At 36.9% G+C, this 18,760-nt stretch overlaps 3 protein-coding genes across 7 annotated transcripts; 1 reads left to right on the top strand and 2 right to left on the bottom strand.

The window, feature by feature from the left end:
* Nucleotides 1-1,382: 1,382 nt before the first annotated feature.
* On the bottom strand, nucleotides 1,383-5,118 carry LOC122279925 (monodehydroascorbate reductase, seedling isozyme-like). 2 transcript variants are annotated; one of them, XM_043090830.1, is made up of 10 exons: nucleotides 4,963-5,118; nucleotides 4,380-4,451; nucleotides 3,656-3,707; nucleotides 3,469-3,549; nucleotides 3,244-3,362; nucleotides 2,940-3,159; nucleotides 2,708-2,826; nucleotides 2,495-2,620; nucleotides 2,166-2,306; nucleotides 1,383-1,892 (listed from the first exon to the last, which is right to left on the bottom strand). In XM_043090830.1, exons 1-10 carry the CDS (start codon nucleotides 5,011-5,013, stop codon nucleotides 1,569-1,571), a joined length of 1,305 nt encoding a protein of 434 aa, XP_042946764.1. In that variant the 5' UTR covers nucleotides 5,014-5,118; the 3' UTR covers nucleotides 1,383-1,568. The 2 variants fall into 2 exon arrangements, with proteins under 2 accessions (XP_042946764.1, XP_042946765.1); XM_043090831.1 differs by having other exon boundaries at nucleotides 2,949-3,159.
* Nucleotides 5,119-6,097: 979 nt separating this feature from the next.
* Nucleotides 6,098-12,124, bottom strand: LOC122279621 (serine/threonine-protein kinase D6PKL1-like). 2 transcript variants are annotated; one of them, XM_043090353.1, is made up of 4 exons: nucleotides 11,910-12,124; nucleotides 10,998-11,112; nucleotides 8,908-10,877; nucleotides 6,098-7,252 (listed from the first exon to the last, which is right to left on the bottom strand). In XM_043090353.1, the coding sequence occupies exons 3-4, from the start codon at nucleotides 10,665-10,667 to the stop codon at nucleotides 6,406-6,408; spliced, it is 2,607 nt and encodes an 868-aa protein (XP_042946287.1). In that variant the 5' UTR covers nucleotides 10,668-10,877; nucleotides 10,998-11,112; nucleotides 11,910-12,124; the 3' UTR covers nucleotides 6,098-6,405. The 2 variants fall into 2 exon arrangements, with proteins under 2 accessions (XP_042946287.1, XP_042946286.1); XM_043090352.1 differs by lacking the exon at nucleotides 10,998-11,112.
* Nucleotides 12,125-15,621: 3,497 nt separating this feature from the next.
* On the top strand, nucleotides 15,622-18,528 carry LOC122280100 (protein BUD31 homolog 2-like). Of its 3 annotated transcripts, none has more exons than XM_043091068.1 (5): nucleotides 15,622-15,782; nucleotides 15,869-15,923; nucleotides 17,160-17,261; nucleotides 17,373-17,560; nucleotides 17,943-18,528. In XM_043091068.1, exons 3-5 carry the CDS (start codon nucleotides 17,168-17,170, stop codon nucleotides 18,096-18,098), a joined length of 438 nt encoding a protein of 145 aa, XP_042947002.1. In that variant the 5' UTR covers nucleotides 15,622-15,782; nucleotides 15,869-15,923; nucleotides 17,160-17,167; the 3' UTR covers nucleotides 18,099-18,528. The 3 variants fall into 3 exon arrangements, with proteins under 3 accessions (XP_042947002.1, XP_042947001.1, XP_042947004.1); XM_043091067.1 differs by having other exon boundaries at nucleotides 15,866-15,923; XM_043091070.1 differs by having other exon boundaries at nucleotides 15,629-15,782; nucleotides 15,858-15,923.
* The last annotated feature ends 232 nt before the right edge of the window (nucleotides 18,529-18,760 follow it).

Below are 18,760 nucleotides of genomic sequence, written 5' to 3'. Positions count from 1 at the left end.
CCGGATTTATCTGGTCCGGACCCGGGTAAGAAACCCGGGTTCCGTATTAGTAACCCGGTGTAACCAGGTTTGTATAAAAGGAAAAAAAATTTACTTTCCCCTCCCCGGGCCCCGATCCTTCCCCCCTGCCTCCCTTCTCTCACGCGAAACCTAGCCGCCGCTTCGTCTCAGGGTTTGCTCACGCGAAACCTAGCCGCCGCTTCGTCTCAGGGTTAGTTGATGGGGAGAGAGCAGATATGGGAAGAAGATGGAAGTGCTTCGCTCGAAGGTCTTCGTCCCTAACTGACCTCTCTCTCTCTCTCTCTCTCTCTCTCTCTCTCTCTCTCTCTCTCTCTCTCTCTCTCTCTCTCTCTCTCTCTCTGTTTTGAGCCCCGAAACCCTAGGGTTTTTTCCTTTTATTTCTTTGTTGATTTGGGTCTGTTTTGATGAGAATGTTTGAATGTATTTTAGGGTTTTGTTGTTTGAATGTTTGAATATTTTGATGAGAATGTAATTTGCGTTAGAGACGCCCAACGCTGGGCGGCACAGTAGTAAAAGCAAAAGGATTTTGGTAGAAGCCTCGAAACTTTGAGATGATCCAACCCAGTCGACGTCTGGAAACTAAACTCCAGATTACCTGTGAAGATCTTTGTGGATGTATTTTCCCTTACGTTTGGTTCAGGATTTTATTTTTGTTTTCCTTTCACAGATCAATGTCACAAACAGCATTTATCCCTCAATGTTTATTCCTTTATTCATGTCGATGTTCTGTTTGGCAATATAGGTTCTAAAGAAAACCTTCAAGAAGTTGGATCATGATGTAAATATAGAGAATTTTATGTGTTCAAGGTACTATTGTATTGATCAATCTGTAAATTTTATGGTAATCTTATTCCTGCAAGTTTTCATTTTAACTGAAATATCTAAAAATTTTGATGCTGTAGAAAGAAGTTTCAGATGTGGCGATGGAAGAAGTTCAGGGTGATGGTTAAAAAAAAAAAAAACCGGGTTTAATCCGGAATCCGGGTTTTGAAAAATTCGGATTCATCCGGGTTCCGGCCCGTTTATGACCCGGATTAACCCGGTCCGAGTTCCGGTCCGGATTTGAAATCCGGGTTCCGGTTTGGATCTACCCGGATTCCCGGGTCGGAACCCGGATGAACAGGCCTGATCGTGGCCCATGGCCTATTATTATTTAATTTATTCAGCCTGTTTTTGTTTTTGTTTTTGTTTCTGCTTGGACGTTCGGGCTTACTGTTCCATAAAAGATTCACCAAGACTCAACCCTAAAGTCTATGATACTGAGCGTCGACCATCGGCTTCCAGAAAAGTTATCTATAGAAATTAGAATCCTATCGAGCATTAGAGGACTAATTTGGGCCTCCTCCTTCGACAATAGGAAATTTATAGAAACCAACTACCACTGCAAATTTGGACAAATACATCAGCAGTCAAGTCGAAACAACAAGAAGGAACATCTGCAATACGTAACGGCCACATCTATCCCAATAACTTACATAGCCAAACCATTAGTAATTAACATAATAAATCAATGAAAACCAATGCCAAAAAGATCAGACCATTGATAATTAAATCTTAGAGGCGAAGGCAATGCCTTCTTCTGCTAGCAGATCACGACTCTCAATAGAAGGTTGAACCCTTGCAACTTTGGCAATAGCCTTGTTTTCTTCAGGACTCCCACCCTCCAGGAAAGCTCCAAAAATCTTCCCATCTTTGATCCAGTACGTTCCAAACTTTGGATTTGGTGATGCTGGATTGTTGTCCCCAAATAGCACTGTCTCACCAACATTGTCACCATAGAATTGCCATGACAGATCGAACTCTCGAGAATAGAAGTATGGAAGGTAGTCATACTCCTCAATGGCCTTCCCCTCCTCACTTGCCTTGATGGCCTGCAGAAAGAATACGACAACATATCCCTTTTATATAACCATATGCACATAAGTGCAGCATTACCGAGAGTTGAAGACAGAGAGAAGATTTATCAGAAGGAATACGATACAGAGTTGGAAGTCATCCCCAGTGTTTGGTAATTTTTTTTATGATCTTAGTGGCATGCATTTCTTCATGCAAAACGGGGAGTGTGTGGGTAAAGAGCATGGGAACCCAACTTGATGATGAAATGGGCTCAAATGGAAACGGCACAGTATTTGGAAGATACACACCTTCACAGCCTGCTCAGCAGATTTGCGTGCATGGTCAACATGTTCAACTCTTCTCAACTCATTGTACATTTTCAAAGGAAAAGTCGCCACATCGCCAATAGCATAGACATCCGGAACGCTTGTTTTAAAGAATCCATCAGTCTGCAAAAAATTACTTGTGAGAGAAGCTAATTTTTTTTTTTTATAAGTAAACGGTAGTATTAATAAGCTAAAATTTAAACAGCTATACGAAACATCTTATAGCAATCATTATATGTTGAGATGCATATTCTAATCGGAAATTCCATTCTAGGATTACCAAAACATGGGCTCTCAGAAGTCACACTAACCTTGATCCCACCTTTCTCCTCCGCAACCTGACCTTTGAATAACCCTGTAAGGGGCCTTGCACCAACGCCAACAACAACAATATCAGCTTCTACCACCCTGCCATCTTTAAGTTTGACTTCTTTTACCTGAATGATAGGGAAAACATTGCCAATGAACCTTTGTCTCATAGATAATGAGATCTACATTTAGACTGTATATGATTGAGTACTCACCTCTCCATTTGAACCAGCAGTAAACCCAGCAGCAACTGATCCCTTAATAATTTTGACTCCTTTCTTTTCATAATAACTCTCATAGAAACCAGCTATGTCAGAAGTGAAAAGTCGAAACACTGCAAAAAACACAGCTTGAATTAGGAAAACATGCTCTGCAAAAGAATTCCAACAATGAATCAATTGAATTGTCCAATTAATTATACACAATAGTGCTTTAAACACTACATACTGCACCAACTTTCAGGAACAAGCATGCTGACATCAAAATTGTTGATTCTCAAAGCTGCACTAAGCTCAATGCCAATGTATCCTCCTCCAACAACCACGACCTTTGCATTCTTCTTTGATTTAATAACTTCTACAAGCTTATTGGCATCATCAATTTCTCTCAAGTAGAAGATATTTTTGGCATCAGCTCCTGGTACGCGAAAATCTGTCAGCCTGACAACCTGCAAAGAAGCAAAAACCATTACTCTGGCAGGTAGAGAAGGCAAGCGAAAAAGGGGTTCTCGGGAAACGTCAGGAGCATTTACAGTTGAACCAGTTGCGATAACTAGAATCTGATACTTGAAAGTTTTTCCGGAAGAGCTTATCAGGGTTTTTGCAGCAAGATCTGCTTTAACTATTTCTGTACTTAGAATCAATTCTATTCCTGCAACCATCAGTAGAGTTTCCATGAGAACATGTTACCTAGGCCATTCTCCATTTAACACATGAATTAATATATTAAAATTCTTAAACAACGGGTGAGCCAAAACCTTTCTCCTTGTACCACTCGGGAAGCAGTCTCTCTCCTCCACTCCCAACACACACATGGAACCCCGGGAGTCTTGGTGGAGCTGCAAAATTGGAAATTTACCTTGCTAAGTGCTGGATGCTCATAAGTGCAATACTCAAACTTTGATTCAGCTTAAACAAATTAAGCACACAGACAATGCTACTTACACTCGGGAAAAAGATAACCCTTGCTGAGTGTTGGACGCTCATAAGGAGCCACCTGGAAACATAAGCAAGCATAAATCAGGAAACATCCAACCACAAGTTTATTGCAAGAAGATTTAAAGCCATAATCTAATGACTACCATAACAGCCACCAGTAGCAAAATAGTTTCAGACATTATGCAAGTAGCCCGAAGTTATTAGTCGTCCTGCTCACCCATTCTGATTTTGAGTATATTTAACTGGTCAAATATATTTATTAGTTGATCGTGTTATTTCTACGATTTCCTTTTTGTCCAGTTTTTAAAGCTACTTTCATTTTCCCCATCTATACACGTGCTTCACTTCACTCAATGTCTCGTGTAGCTTCATGAGTTTAGCTTAGACTCTATGACAATGCGCCTCGTGCCCAAAATAATACTCGTTAATCATTCTGCCTAAATACTCACTACTTGATTACAGAATACATAATATTTTTCTGATTTTACTACAAATTGCACGAATGACACAACATGCAGTACTCACACCAACTACATAACTCTTCTCAATAGCAATCGAAGTAGAATGGCATAAAGTAATGCATCTATATCTAAATTCCAAAAATTATCGACACCTCAAGGTCCATCCAAAACAGAGAAGAAACACGAGACTTTACACATATTTAAACGTTCACATACAAAACCATAGCATAACCAGATACTTGAGTATACAAAGGTATAGGAATGCGTACCGCCTCTTTGGAAATGATCGCCAGCTCGCCTGACTTAACCCCATGTTTAGCAAACTCCCTAGCTGCATATCCCTATTATATCAACAATATATAATTCAGAATAAGAAAACAAAAATTCATGGATGCCTAAATTATTACAACCAACACCTCTATTTAGACTCCAATTTTTCAATTTGTAGATTACCAACCGACAGACAACGAAGACCAAATCTTCCTTTTTACTTCATATTCCATCAATGGTAGCGTTATTAATTTAACCTCTCTTTCTTAAAAATACATCTCTCCTACGAACCACCAGAACGCATAGTGTTGACCCAAAAAGTTAAGAAAAATACAATAAAATTGGAAAAAATTCATTCATATATGTATGAAGTACAAAACCAAACACGAGGTTAGGTTAAATTAGTCATAATCCAAAACCGCAGGCTTGAGAACACAAACAGAAAATAAATAATAATAATAAGCGATCCAAAATTCATATAAAACGCTGGAATTTGCACTGTGGAAACCGTATGAAGGACGAGCAAGAGTATCTGACAATGAGTACGAAAATGAAAAACGAGTCGATGATCGAGAAACTCACGGCTGCGACTCCGCCACCAAGAATCACGTACTGGAAGCTCTTCTCCGCCATTGATGAGAAATAGAGGGAATTTGATATGTATCAGAAATGTGAGTGGCCGCCAGATATTTATAGGACGACTGGTTTTTATATTCATCGGCTTGGATTTGAAGAATAAAAAAGAAGGTTTCGTAGGAAACGTCGTGTATAAACGGAATAAAACCACGTGGCGAGAAGTTGAACGTTGAAGAAACGTTGCAGGACTGCTTTGATTAAGCAGTCGGTGCTCTATTGTAATGAAAAACATTAAATATTGTAATGAATTAATGTTATCTCGGCCGTCGTGGTCTGAAATTTGTTAGAACACCTTTCACAAGTTAAAACATTAAAATATTTGTTTAATTGATGTTAGAAATCTTCGAATAATATATATATATATAAACAACAATATTATTTTATAAAAACTACAATACTTTTATAACTATAATAATATCTGAATTTCAGATATGGTTTTATTTGAAAAGTGGACAATGCCCAAGAGTGAGTCTTGGTTCAAAGTGTCGAAATTTCAAGAAATCAAGAGGATTTGGTAAAGGCATAGGCACTACCAATTTGAACATGATGGTCAATTTCAATGGAAAATTTGACGTCATCGATGATGATAAGAGTTGTGATTAATAATTATGACTAATATTCCTTTTACACCTATATGGTTCTTATCGCGTCCAACCGACAATAGTTTGGTCGGCCAGAACAATTAAAAACCGGTAAATGTGCATATGTTTTTGGATGAGTCAACTGCAAACACTTCATAAAAGTTTTTCATGTAACCATTTCCACATCATCATTACACCCTTGTTTCTATTGTTGTCCTCATCTGCCTAAATTTTAGGCTGAAATTTGAGGTCATCCGCATTTTTCTGCTCTTTTCAGAATTTCATCCTAGAATTTGGGGTTTAAAAATCTAGGTGATCCTAAATATTCTCTAGAAAATTCATAAGAGGACGTTAAACAATATAAGAGTTACACGTCATGGCTGTCCGGATTTTACTCTTTAACTAATTCTAAGAAAAACTCAAATCTTCCCTTACTTGCCAAGCATGTCTCCCAACATTTCACTATAACGAATGTTAAGCATCATCTCAGATCCATGAAATTCACGCAACTAAATTGACATCTGATGGTATTCGCTGCGAATATGAATGTGTATTCAATGTTGACATTCGGTTGATATTAGAGTGTCTAATGTTGTCGACATTCCGTGAGCTTGGACGGAGAACGACACCGTACGTATATCAAATCCTCAGCTACAACTTTCTCTACCTTAATCGACAAGCTTTTACCCAAGTATATACCAGCACATTTACATTTACGCTACAGATGAGTTACAACAGGAAGGAGAGTTGAGAATAAAGAACTGACCTAACCCACATAGCCTCTCTTCCCCAAAGCAGGTTCTTTTCTCTAGAACAAGTCAAACTCCAGGCGCTCTTCTGTAGCTTTGGAGTCCAAATACTTGTTCTTTGTTTCGTGGGGAGAAGTGTTTGGAAATCCAAATTCGCAAGACTCGGGTAGCTCTGGTGGAATGGTGCATCGTATCAATGCCCAGCTCAGGCCTTCAAAGAACGGGTGCTGCTTAATCTCAGCAGCACCTTTCTCAAATCCCAGCCGATTCTCAGGCTCCTTTACCAACAGCCCTCTAATAAGATCTCTTGCATGGGAACTGACGAGTGGGCTGTCGGGAAACTTGAGACTCTCCAACACTATATTGGCTAATGTCTCTTCATTATTACAACCTTTAAAAGGTGTTTTACCATAAAGAAGCTCGTAAAGAAAGATACCAAATGTCCACCAATCAACTGCAGCTCCATGACCCTCTCCTTTGATGATTTCAGGGGCCAAGTATTCGTGGGTGCCAACAAAGGAATTGGATCGTGCATCGGTAGGCTCAGCCACAAGCTGTGGCAATGATCTGATCCGGGCAGCAAGATCAACTTTTAACTTCCTTTCTTTTGCAGCAGCAGGTAAAAAACTAGGACTGAAGCATGGGACTTGACAGGGTGGTTCGATGCATAAAGGCTCGACACAACTAGAACCTGTACATGGACCGGACATCCTTACAGGATCTGCATTTGCTGAAGATGATTTCAGGAGAGTAGGGCTCACAGTACATCTGAGTGAGAGGTCAAAGTCCGTGAGCATAATGTGGCCATCTTCCCTAACAAGAATGTTCTCTGGTTTCAAATCACGGTACACAATGCCAAGCATGTGCAAGTACTCCAAAGCAAGCAGAACTTCAGCAACATAAAACCTGAAATTACAGAGGAAGTTCAAATTAGTTTTCAAGGGTGTGGATGGCCAACGCAAATAGATTAAGAAGAAAAGTTGTTAGAAAGTCTCCAATTGGCCTAATTTTGCTAAGATAAAATCCTAGCATCAATGCTAATGAACAAAACAGATGCAAATATACTTAAAAAATATAGCCTCAGAGGACCCAAACCTGACATGCAGGAGCCCAAATGATTTGCATCAGCTATTGGAACTCTTCAGAGCTACTTTGCATGCCAAGCATTCATGATAAGGATGCGGGACAGAAGTTAGCATCTAACACAAATTAATGTGTCACTAGAATTTAGGGCTTCTTTCTATTTTTAGATGAAGCAGATGTCGAAGCAATTCATGAAAGCAGTCATATCATAGGTAAAGACATAATTTGGTGAACAGTGGACATTGATAAGCAAAACATTCTTACTGAATTAGTGGCCATTAGATCCTGCCAAGTATGGCTAAAGGTGGAGAATGCAGAATTAAGTGGTTTCATAGATGGGTCAGAAGGTGCTGAGTTAATGTAGATGCAGGTGCTCTTGGTGGCATTGAGCATCTTAGTATCTCAGAGCACTAGCAATGGTGTTACTTAATTTCAACGTGGCAGCGAAGAAGCAAGTCAGCAAGATGCAATATGGCAGAGGCACATATTATCAGCCGAAGGTGGAGAGAGAGAGAGAGAGAGAGAGAGAGAGAGAGATGCATACATGTTGGATTGGCTAGAGAAACACTAAAATAAAGCTGCGCACAGGAAGCAGCAACCGTTTAAATATTTTTACCATGCTGAGTCAACAAATGTGCATGGAATGACTGAGTGATAATAGACAGGTGAATATTGATCACCAAATGAGTATCATTGTTGCTTCATTAACTTCAAATTAACTGAAAAATAAGGATATGAATAACTTTAAGCATGTAAGAGAATCCACCTAGCACAAAATAATGTACTCAATGACTAATTCACATATCATATTGTGATATCTCATATGATGTGTAAGGGTAGGTGGTATATGGGATCCCACATTGCTTGGCAAGGAGAAGTTCTTACTTTTTATAATAGTTTCAATTGAACTCCAATTGAATTATTGACTAGTCATTATGGAGTATAGGTCATGTGACTTGGGCCTTTCATTAGAACGTTATAAATGGTAACAAAGCCTATCCCAACCAAAAATGTAGGACTTGAGTCATGCCACCTTAGATAGACTAGCCAAACAAGAACGTCAGGAATTTAAGGGGGGGAAATTGTGATGCCCCATATGATGTATAACGGTAGATGGTGTATGGGATCCCACATTTATTAGGAATGAGAAGTTCTCACTCTTTATAATAGTTTCAATGGGACTCCAATTGTATTATTGACTAACCCTTTTAGAGTATACACCATGTGATTTGGGCCTTCCATTGGGGCATTACACATATATTCCAAAAGTTACCAAATTGTAAACTGAAAAGGGCTCATAATGCAGTAAATACACATATCAACTAGCCTATGCATAATGAGTTAGAATATGTTACCTTAATTATTGTTTCTTGGATATATCTCATTTTAAATTCAGAGCTTGATTGTGTGTGATGTCAGGAGGAAATAAAATAGAAGCAAACAAAGGTTTAAGTGGACCCATCATTCAAGTATTTTACCTTGCAGCTGGTTCAAGAAAGCTCCTGCCAAGCTGTTTCTGCCGAAGGACGTGAAGATCTCCACCTGGACAATACTCCATAACCAAGCATGATAGATTATCTGATGTGAATTGGGCATAAAGTGTTGGAAGGAACGGATGATCCAGCATCCTCAATATTTCTCTCTCAGTTTGAGCCCTTGGCATCTTCTTCCTTCTAGCCAAAAACTCATTGTCCATGACCTTTATAGCAAATAGGCAACTCGTACCAATCAGCTCAGCAAGATATACTGTTCCAATGTCTCCACAACCAAGCTTTTTTAAAAGATTTAGGTGCCTCAAACCCAGGACTCCATGCTGCATTTGTATGTGACGAATGGCTTCCCATCTCACATCCTTTGACATGTGAGGTCTGTTGCCACAACTAGACCCACTCGCATTGCTCTCATCACTAATACTTGTACTACTACTATACTCACCTTGACTACTTTTTGAACTTTGGGAAAATTCTCCCTTCTCTTTTGATTTTGTGTTTTTCTTTACTTTCATAACAACAGCCCTGCTTTTATTACAGCTGTTTGAAGCGATGCATGGCTTACTTGCTATAGAATTCCCATTACTGGGGTTTGCTTCATCATTAGATTTGGTTGAGAGAGAAATAAGAGAATCTGGTATGAACTCTTTAATTCCAGTCTTCAAAGTGCACTGGCACCTGTCACAAACCACTGGAATTTTACTAGGATTCGAGTCATTATTAACACTGTTATATGAACTAGAAGTGCAGGGAGCAGAACCTGGATTCTGCTTTATTTTCTTCTTAACAGAACTCTTGTTTCTAACAACTGATTTGACTGAGCGGGAGTTATTCCTGGATAACTTGCTTACCCTATTGCCAACAAGTGAACTAGAAGAAGGTGCTACTTTCAACCTGTCTTTCTGTACAAGATCTGGTGCCAATGCTTTATTTGTTATATTGGACGGGGCAGGATATTTTTCAGGCGGCTCTGATAGGTGGCCACTGGCACTAGGAGAAGGTGGGGAAGGTGCAGATGTATGCTTCTCTTTCTTTGCAAGCTCTATCTTTTGTGTATGACCCACATATTTACATAATGAAGAAATAATCCCACTATGCACTGCTATGTTCCCAGTACTATTCTGTGTCGTAATACCAGCAAAACGAGGAGAATTCTGAGAACCTTGGCTTGATGAATTCATTGTCAGCGTTTGAAGATTCTCAGGCATCTTCCCAGAAGAACTGGATTTCGTTTCTTTAGGCATGATTGATATTTCAACCCCGCTCCCTTTACTATCATCTAAGGACTGACCAGATCCACTAGCTTCCACTACAACAGCATCATACAGTGTTTTTATCCTTCCTGCTTCCGAGACTCCAGGAGAACTGGTTGACTTTGACAGCCGTTTCATAGCAGCAGTTTCTGATGCCTTATAAAGGCATAGCTCCCTTAATGCCTGCTTCAAAGTCACAGGTTCTGAATTCCCCATTCCTGGTGAACGGGGCGTGCCAACCGTAATTGGTCGTTTCAAGAGACTTTTCCTTAACGGACTCGATCCCTCGTGTTGTGAAAGAACTACACTCTTAGTTGAAGCTTTAAGATTAATTGCCTCAAAAAGATGATTAATATCATCTTCAAGAGAATTTTTATATCCGAGTTTTAGCTTATGAAGCTTCTGATCTTTGTCATAAGATTCCCTAGAATGTTGACTGAAATTCAGCTCTTCCCCTGCTTCAACAATTTCACAAGTACCAGAAAATGAACCCATTACTGGGTTACTCTGCTCAAGCTGTTTGGATGTGGTGCCAAATAACGTGTAATTTTAGTTCTCTAAGTTTATTATATTCGTCCCTGAAGCATTTTAGACACAAATTGCCAGCTGCCTAAAATCACATTGCATGTAAATCCTTTTTTCACAAAAGAAAGCAGGTCCATTCTGTCCACTTCTTTCACTGGCTCCAACAGTAGCATCCAAACCCTGAAATGACAACCGAATTTTGGATAACTTCGTTAACAAAAAGTCTACATGGTAAAACAAAAAAACAGAGGTATGATTGGTTGATGTCCATAACAGAAGGTTAATTTACCGATGGCATACATTAGCATCTCTTTCACGAGCATTTTCAAGTAGTTTAATTGCGAATTCAACCATGAAATTCCAATACACCATCAATAAACGAATTACCCGTTTGCTCACATTTTTAGAACCTTCACTGCTACACAACAAAACAAATGTTGAGATGGCATGTAAAAGCGGCCAACAAATTTACAGAACCCTCGTTCTAGTACCAGATCCGAGACGCTTGAATTTAAACAGGCAGCGTCTATAACTTGTCTTCAACCAAAATGTTAAATGAAAATACAATCTTGGTTTTTACGAAGTAGGATTATTTTAGTAATAATCTCTGGTCGGTCCAGTGATCTAATCACGAATCAAAGATTTATATGGCGTGCAGTCTGCTCCGAAAATAACAAATCATAAATAAATGCCAACAAAATGAAAAGAAAAGCAAAACAACGAAAAAGAAGAAGCCAGTAGAGTGTTTGCACTTAAGAAGCGTACAAAATTTTCCGATGATGTATTCAATTAGTCGCTCGAATAAACAGATCAGAAATAGCGTGAAGCAAAAAACCAGCTAAACTTTTAGCTTTTGCCAGTTAGGCTTGATTAAAATGAATCACATCCGGGATTCACTAACCTAACGAGTCAAATCAAAGCAGAAACGCTCAGCAAACTAATCGATATTAAGTTCAACCAAGTCAAGGAGAAATGGGTTAGACAGATAATGAAAATTCAAAGCTAATCCATGCCCAGGAAAAGACAAACACTCTGAAAATATCTGCAGAAACCAAAATCTCGACAAAGGAACCTCAAACAAGTCCTAACACAGAGAGGTGTATATGTATTTGTTAAGTACTTGCCTCCACAAATGCACACACATATATGCATATATGTAATGAAATGAATCAAAGCATTGCAAGAAGAGTGAGATCGGAAGAGTAACAGTACCAGAATCAACTCCGGTCGAGCTTATACATTGCGGTAGAACTTTATTCATGAAACCTGAGGATTGAGGAAGGAATCAGGATCCCAGTAAGGAATTAAAAACCCTAAAGGTAGAAGTGACTAGTGGGGTTGAAGCGGTAGGCGCAATGAGAGAGAGAGAGAGAGAGAGAGAGAGAGAGAGAGGAGCTAAGTACAATGTTACTGTTTCTCTTTCAGACCGGCTCTGATTATTTTGAAGATGAGGCCCACCCGTAAAGCTGTTGGGGGCGTATCGAGGAAGAGGGAAGACAATTTTTTAAATAAAATAAAATAAAATAAAATATACTTATTAAATTTCATTAATTTTTTTTGCTTAATAAATTCATTATTTTTTAAAAAAAATTAAAGAACTATTTTACAAATATTATTTTTCAAAAACTATCGTTCTTTTTTAAGTCTAATTTGGATAATGAAATGAGTGGAGATAATATAAAATTTTAAAATTAAATAAAATATTATCAAAATATATTTTTTAATAATATTTTTATTTTAAAATTAAAAATTAAATTATTTATTATATTTAGTGTGAAAGTTTAGAAAAATTATAATAATTAGATAAGTTGAGATAATTTATGTAATTAAATAAGGCCTTAACTTTTCAATAATTTCAAAATATATTTTATTTAGATCTTATTATCCTGTGTTATTCTTAATTATTTATATTTTAATTCACAAATTCATGTATAGTTTATAATGAAAAATTTTGTAGGTATAAATAAATTGTATAAAAATATACTCACAAATTGATATATTTTAATAAAATATGTTAAATTATAAAAAAAAATTATTGTAAAATAATTATAAATATCACGAATTAGTAAATCTAACATACTAGAGAATGAGATATGTTTATGCAATTTCATTTATAATTTGGGATTATAAGCAATGAATAAGTAGATCTAAAATGGACCGACATTCTTGTGATATAATACAATAAATACAATATTACGAATGAACATTATTTGCATTGACAATCCTAACGGGATATGTTTATATTGTCTTCTTTTCTATGACCCTTAATTTAATTAACAGAATGTTGTAAATGTCGGTTATGTCTATGTTGGTGAATGGTGACAGCTTGATTTGAATAATAAAATCATCTCAATTTATTTAATTATTATAATTTTTTTAAATTTTTAAATAAAATATAATAAAAAATTTCAAATCTCAAAACAAATAAAATATTAAAAATTAAAATTAAAATAATATTTTATTTAATTTTTATTTTTATTTCATATCAACTTATTGTACAAATCAGCTAAATCAATTAACTAAACAGTGAATCGTATAAATGGATAATCTAACTATTATATCAAAAAAGAAATGGCTTTATTACTGTAAATATATATATATATATATAATATTCTCGATTAATTGTGATGAATATATGGTTGGGACTTCAGAACACCACCTGTGAAAGCACCCCAAACGAGCAAGAAAGGACGTACTTGACTACATCAAATATCACATTATGCCAACTACTTCTATTCATCACTGGTCTCCTGTCATCACTGACATGATGACATCCCCATTAATTCTGCCCAACTCAATATTTATCTTTTGCCTACCAGACAAAATGCGCCCTTTTTTTTTTCAATTTTTTAGTAGACAATGTTGGATGAATCTATTAAATGTGAAAGTTAATATAAATAATTTATTTATTTGTTATTAAAAAAGATAAAAATATATATATAAATTTACTAATTATAAAAATTAAATATAATTAAAACCAATAAATATTGCTTTAAATAGAGAGGATGAACCATTGAAAAGGGTCACAGATTGACCTAACTTTGGGGTAACCATTTATATTTCTTTCTGAAAATGTAGCAGGAAATAATAATGGATTGTTCTAAATATGGATCCCACATTAGTACTGATAATCAAATATACTTTGAGGGTTCCATGACAGGCTAAACAGCCAATAATTAATTATTTGAAAGCGTTTTCATGGAGGACAGCAGCTAGCCTGAGGTCTACGTACTGCAGCAGTTTTAATCCATGCTTGTTGCTTCCTCTTGTCCGCCTTAATTCATTGGCTAATTTCATCGATTCTCACGTTAAGTATATCTAAATAAGTAGATCCGACTTGGTTGTTAGAGAATCCAATGCAGATGTGACTGATGGGATATTGTGAAGTCCATGTCTAATGTTGAGTATATAGGGCCACCTGGCCCTCACTTTACTATAATGTTTATAAACTTCAAAAAAAAGCAACCATTTTTTGGGTTTTTTTTAATGGTAATTTGATTGTTTTGTGACGTGGACGTGTGACAACGGAAGAAGACAAACGACAACCATCCCTTTCGAGGGGAAAAAACGACACAAAATGTTCCGTTTTTTAACATGTTAATTTATTTCTCTTTCCTGCAACTGGGATCAACCGGATAATTATTCACATCTGATATTTGGATAAACGACACTCACGCTGTTATTTTTAAATAGGTATAAGACCTGCCGCTGCACGTGCGTACAGACACTGCTGTAGATTTCTTCGCATGGCATGGTGGTTGATGCCAAGGAACGGGGACAAAACACATTGCACAAGGGGTGCTATCCACGTGCTTTCCATGCATGATTAATGGGTTTTGGAAGAGTAAATAAAGGGTAAAAAATGTTCTGCTTCACAAGTTGGGATGGGAGGAAATTGGGAAGACACCACTTTCTAAAAAACTCTTGTTATTTGAATAAAAAAAAATTTTTATTTTTTTTTCATGAATATGACCTAATTATGGCGCTCTAGCCTTTAAGAACTTTCCAATAGTTATTAAGTACCACATAAATATAGAGATAACATTGACATGATTGATTATGATGAAGACGAAGAGAAAAACGGCCAAAATATTAACAGAAAAGGTCTCCACATGTTGGCGTTTGAACCTTTTACAGATCTCACTGTTTAATTCCATGATATATATAGGAGGGGGGAAAATGCCGGTCCTTTGAAGCAAAACTATGAGGTGTGTAAAATAGTCAACATTATTAGGATTAAGACAACGGAATTATGGAACCATCACGTTCAAGCTTCGCATGGAGTGTCCACCTTCTTCGAAAGAGATGGCTAGTTTTTGTCCTTGCCATTAGAGGCTACACTCCAGAGCTTTTTAGGTGGCCTCGATCTTAACTTAATTTTTCGGTTTATTTTATGAGAAATGCTTGGGATCTTGAGAATGGGTTCCGAGTATTTCTCCCGATAGATGAATTTTTTATTTTTTACTTAGTAATTAAGTAAATATTTTTTTAAGAGTTTTTTTTTTTTTAAATACATGTAAAAAAAGTTTAAAAAAAAAAAATTACACTTGTTAAAATCAAATCTAAATTTACACTTGCCTATTATTTTAGATCATAGCTCACATACTAAAAGAGTAGTATGAACATTTGTTGATCGATAGGGTATAGAGGAAGGATTCAAATTTAAGATACTTATTCTAATATTATATAAAATTAATGTTTATTCCAAATATTTAAACAGTAATTGTATATATTAAATCTTGTTCCAACTTCGACTTATTCAGAATTTCAGAGTTAAAAGAGTCGGAGTCCAATCCTTTTAACGGGTGAGAGATATGATTCCTGATGGGCCCGATCTGTTTTTCTTTATTTTTATTCTTGATATTCTATTCATGGGCCGAAGCTGAATATTTGTTCCTAATGTTGGCACGGATCTAAGCCGATCAGGTCCAGCTGCCCACCTCTCTACTGTACCATATGGCATATACGAGGGCGTCGTCTGCTAGAGCTTTATCAAGGTTTTGTTGCAGCAAGTGAAAAACACAAACATTCATATCCCTGTGGGGGCCTTTTTCGCACTCTCGCCGGGAATTCGTCTCTCTCCTGGTATATGTTTATTTATATGTCTATATATTATCGTTCTTTAAAGTTTCGCACCCTAGGTCCTGCTAATTCTTGCAGTTTTGCAGCAGAGTTAAGCTTCTGAACCTCGCATCTCAAAATTTCTTACTGATTAAAGACTCGGAGGTATGTTGAGTTTTGGCTTTTGGGTGTTCACTTTGTTTTCCATTGTAAGAATAGTACTGCTGGAACTCTGAAGTTTTGAGCTCATTATGGTCTCTTTAATTTCTTCTGAATACCATTGAAAGCGGGGTTTTAGGGGTATGGTTGGTGTGGGATTCATGATTCAGGCACTGGGAGTCAGAAAATTAGGTGTATTTTAAGATATCGTGCAATTTCAGGAAATTTTTCTTAGTTTTGGTTGATGGCTTTTAATTCTTAATGGGGAATTTCTCGTGTGTTTGTGTATGTGCGCGCACGCGCGTGTTAATTCTTTTACGTTGTGACTATGAAGTATGAAGGACATGCCTTTAATATGGCTTTTGAGTTGTTGTATGTTTCGCTTCTGTGCCGAAGCAAAGCAGTTAAGAATTATATGAAAAATCCTATTCTGGGTGTCGCTGGATTAGGGACAGATCTACTTCACTGTATATGCTCCTACTTTGCCCATCTCCGTCCACAAAGGTGATAAATATTAGATAGTATTTGATGGCGGTGAGATTGTCGTGTGAGCGTAACTACGAGTTTTGAATGATCAGGTACATCATGTGGTAGTAACAAGAGTGAGTGGTTGATACTTAATAATAAAAAAAAAAAACAAGAGTGAGCGATTGATATTCTTTTGACTTTTGGGTTGAAGTATCAAGGCCTCGGGTGTTTGTCTTCCTAACAATATGCTTGGAAAATATACATGAGATGGCAAAGTCTTACATTCAATTAATTTTACATCTACCAACTTTGATTATGAAATGCTCTGAGGATAGTTAAGGTAATTTGGTGGTGGGCACTGGACAAGGGCTTTATCTGCTTCATGTCATAGAAATTTAGTTTGCTGTACTACGTTGTATTTTGGACACCCTCTTGTTGTGATTGCTACACGTAGATGTAGTAAACTAGTAATGCTACTTGAGTACATTTATCATTGAGTATGATTTTAAAAAAAATGTATAATAATATACAAAATACTCGACCTATTTTTTGTGGAGATGAAGCATTACCCATTATTGGGTTTGAGTTTGTGTTGGACATTCAAACATATGCTCATACTTGTGTATATAATAGTATTGCGTTCTTGTTGGATATATTTTACTTTATTCCTTGTGAATTCATGTTAAAATGATTAATGTATTTAAGGAATTAATGGGGGAAGGTCGGACAGTTTGTATCAATTTAGGTATTAATCGCGGTCCTGCACTTTGGCAGGTAGAAGAATGCCAAAGGTGAAAACAAACCGTGTTAAATACCCAGAGGGCTGGGAATTAATTGAGCCTACTCTTCGTGAACTGCAAGCAAAGATGAGAGAAGGTTAATGTCTTCCCATCTAGTGCATAGTTGGCACAACTTTTATTTTATTTTATTCATTCTCACATAGTTCACTGAACTCGGTGAAACTAACAGTCATTATTCTTTGATCAGCTGAGAATGATCCACATGACGGTAAGAGAAAATGTGAAACGTTATGGCCTATTTTTAAAATAGCACACCAGAAGAGTCGCTACTTATTTGACCTTTACCACCGGAGGAAGGAAATATCCAAGGAATTGTACGAGTTCTGTTTGGATCAAGGCTATGCTGATCAGGCTCTAATTGCGAAATGGAAAAAGGCTTGTCTCTAATTCTCTAATTCTCAAGCTTAGTTCATAAACATGTAATTCACATAGTAGAAGAGTATAAGCATGAACTTGATTTTGGGAAAAAAAGACAAGCAAGATGTTCAAAAGTATATTGTAAATCCTGATGTTAGTGTTTAGTGTACAAGGCAAAAATACGTGATTCATTCAGATTAGTGTGTCATAATTGGGGAAATGGTTTAACGTGAAACGTCACTGTATACAACTTCTTTGGAAAACCGAGGAATATGCCATGAAAGCATGAATATTTTCCTGTCTATTTATCTATGGAATTACTACAATTGATATGATTGGTTCCTCGCAAGTTTCTACATTAATTTCCCTTATGAACTTCAATATTCTGTTTAAATTGCAGCCGGGTTATGAACGTCTCTGCTGCTTGAGGTGCATCCAACCACGGGATCACAATTTTGCTACCACTTGTGTGTGCCGGGTGCCACAGCATCTGAGAGAGGAGAAGGTTATTGAATGTGTCCATTGTGGTTGTAAGGGCTGTGCAAGTGGGGATTGATTCTGCTGGTCTTCCAAGAATGACAAGATTCCCGGTTTTGGCAATGTGTAAAGTCTCTTGGTAATCATTCTCAAGCTGGCCCTAGGCAACTGGTAGCAGTGTCTGTATTTGTTGAGATTCTGAGAATTAACCAAACATAGCTTGAGAGTTAAGAGCATGAATCGAAAATCTTTCTTACAGTTTCGAGTTGCATCGAGTACGATGTTTCCCACCATCGATGGTTAGATGCTGCTTATTGTGCTCAAGTTTTAAATTTGTTATAAAGTACTATGAATCCTTAATGTTTGCTAGTCTATTGCGATCGACTAGTCAAATTTGTTATCTAGATATTATCAGTTTGGATGGGTGAGGTGAGAGCCATCTCTTATGAGTTTGTCGTATCTGACCTTTGAGCTGTGATGATTACCATAAATTTATCGTGTTAATTTAACTGTTATTTTGAAGGAAAATAGTACCTTCTAATAGTAAAAATAAAGGAGCATGTATTATTGAGTGCAGCGCATTTTAAATAGACAATTATTGCCAATCAAAGTCCAATTGCCATTGGTATTGGTGGAAGTACACCCATGATTTCCACTACCACAAGTTCTATAAACATCCAAATTAAGGTATAGTTTTACTGAAAGACAAAATATAAGTGGGAAAGTTAGGTCATCAAATTT

The sequence above is a fragment of the Carya illinoinensis genome, chromosome 10 (genome assembly GCF_018687715.1).
Source record: "Carya illinoinensis cultivar Pawnee chromosome 10, C.illinoinensisPawnee_v1, whole genome shotgun sequence".
NCBI classification, from domain to species: domain Eukaryota; kingdom Viridiplantae; phylum Streptophyta; class Magnoliopsida; order Fagales; family Juglandaceae; genus Carya; species Carya illinoinensis.
The sequence above is the reverse complement of the archived record's forward strand: the minus strand, read 5'-3'. Positions and strand labels throughout refer to the sequence as shown.

Excerpts from the sequence above, each read along its gene's own strand:
- LOC122280100 (XM_043091068.1), top strand. The coding sequence starts at position 17,168 with ATGCCAAAGGTGAAAACAAACCGTGTTAAATACCCAGAGGGCTGGGAA. Across the intron at positions 17,262-17,372 it reads GCAAGCAAAGATGAGAGAAG|CTGAGAATGATCCACATGAC; the intron begins GTTAATGTCTTC and ends TTCTTTGATCAG. Across the intron at positions 17,561-17,942 it reads TAATTGCGAAATGGAAAAAG|CCGGGTTATGAACGTCTCTG; the intron begins GCTTGTCTCTAA and ends TTTAAATTGCAG.
- LOC122279925 (XM_043090830.1), bottom strand. The coding sequence starts at position 5,013 with ATGGCGGAGAAGAGCTTCCAGTACGTGATTCTTGGTGGCGGAGTCGCA. Across the intron at positions 3,708-4,379 it reads CGATCATTTCCAAAGAGGCG|GTGGCTCCTTATGAGCGTCC; the intron begins GTACGCATTCCT and ends TTATGTTTCCAG. Across the intron at positions 2,621-2,707 it reads CTGCTGGTTCAAATGGAGAG|GTAAAAGAAGTCAAACTTAA; the intron begins GTGAGTACTCAA and ends CCTATCATTCAG.
- LOC122279621 (XM_043090353.1), bottom strand. The coding sequence starts at position 10,667 with ATGGGTTCATTTTCTGGTACTTGTGAAATTGTTGAAGCAGGGGAAGAG. Across the intron at positions 7,253-8,907 it reads TTTCTTGAACCAGCTGCAAG|GTTTTATGTTGCTGAAGTTC; the intron begins GTAAAATACTTG and ends CTGTAATTTCAG.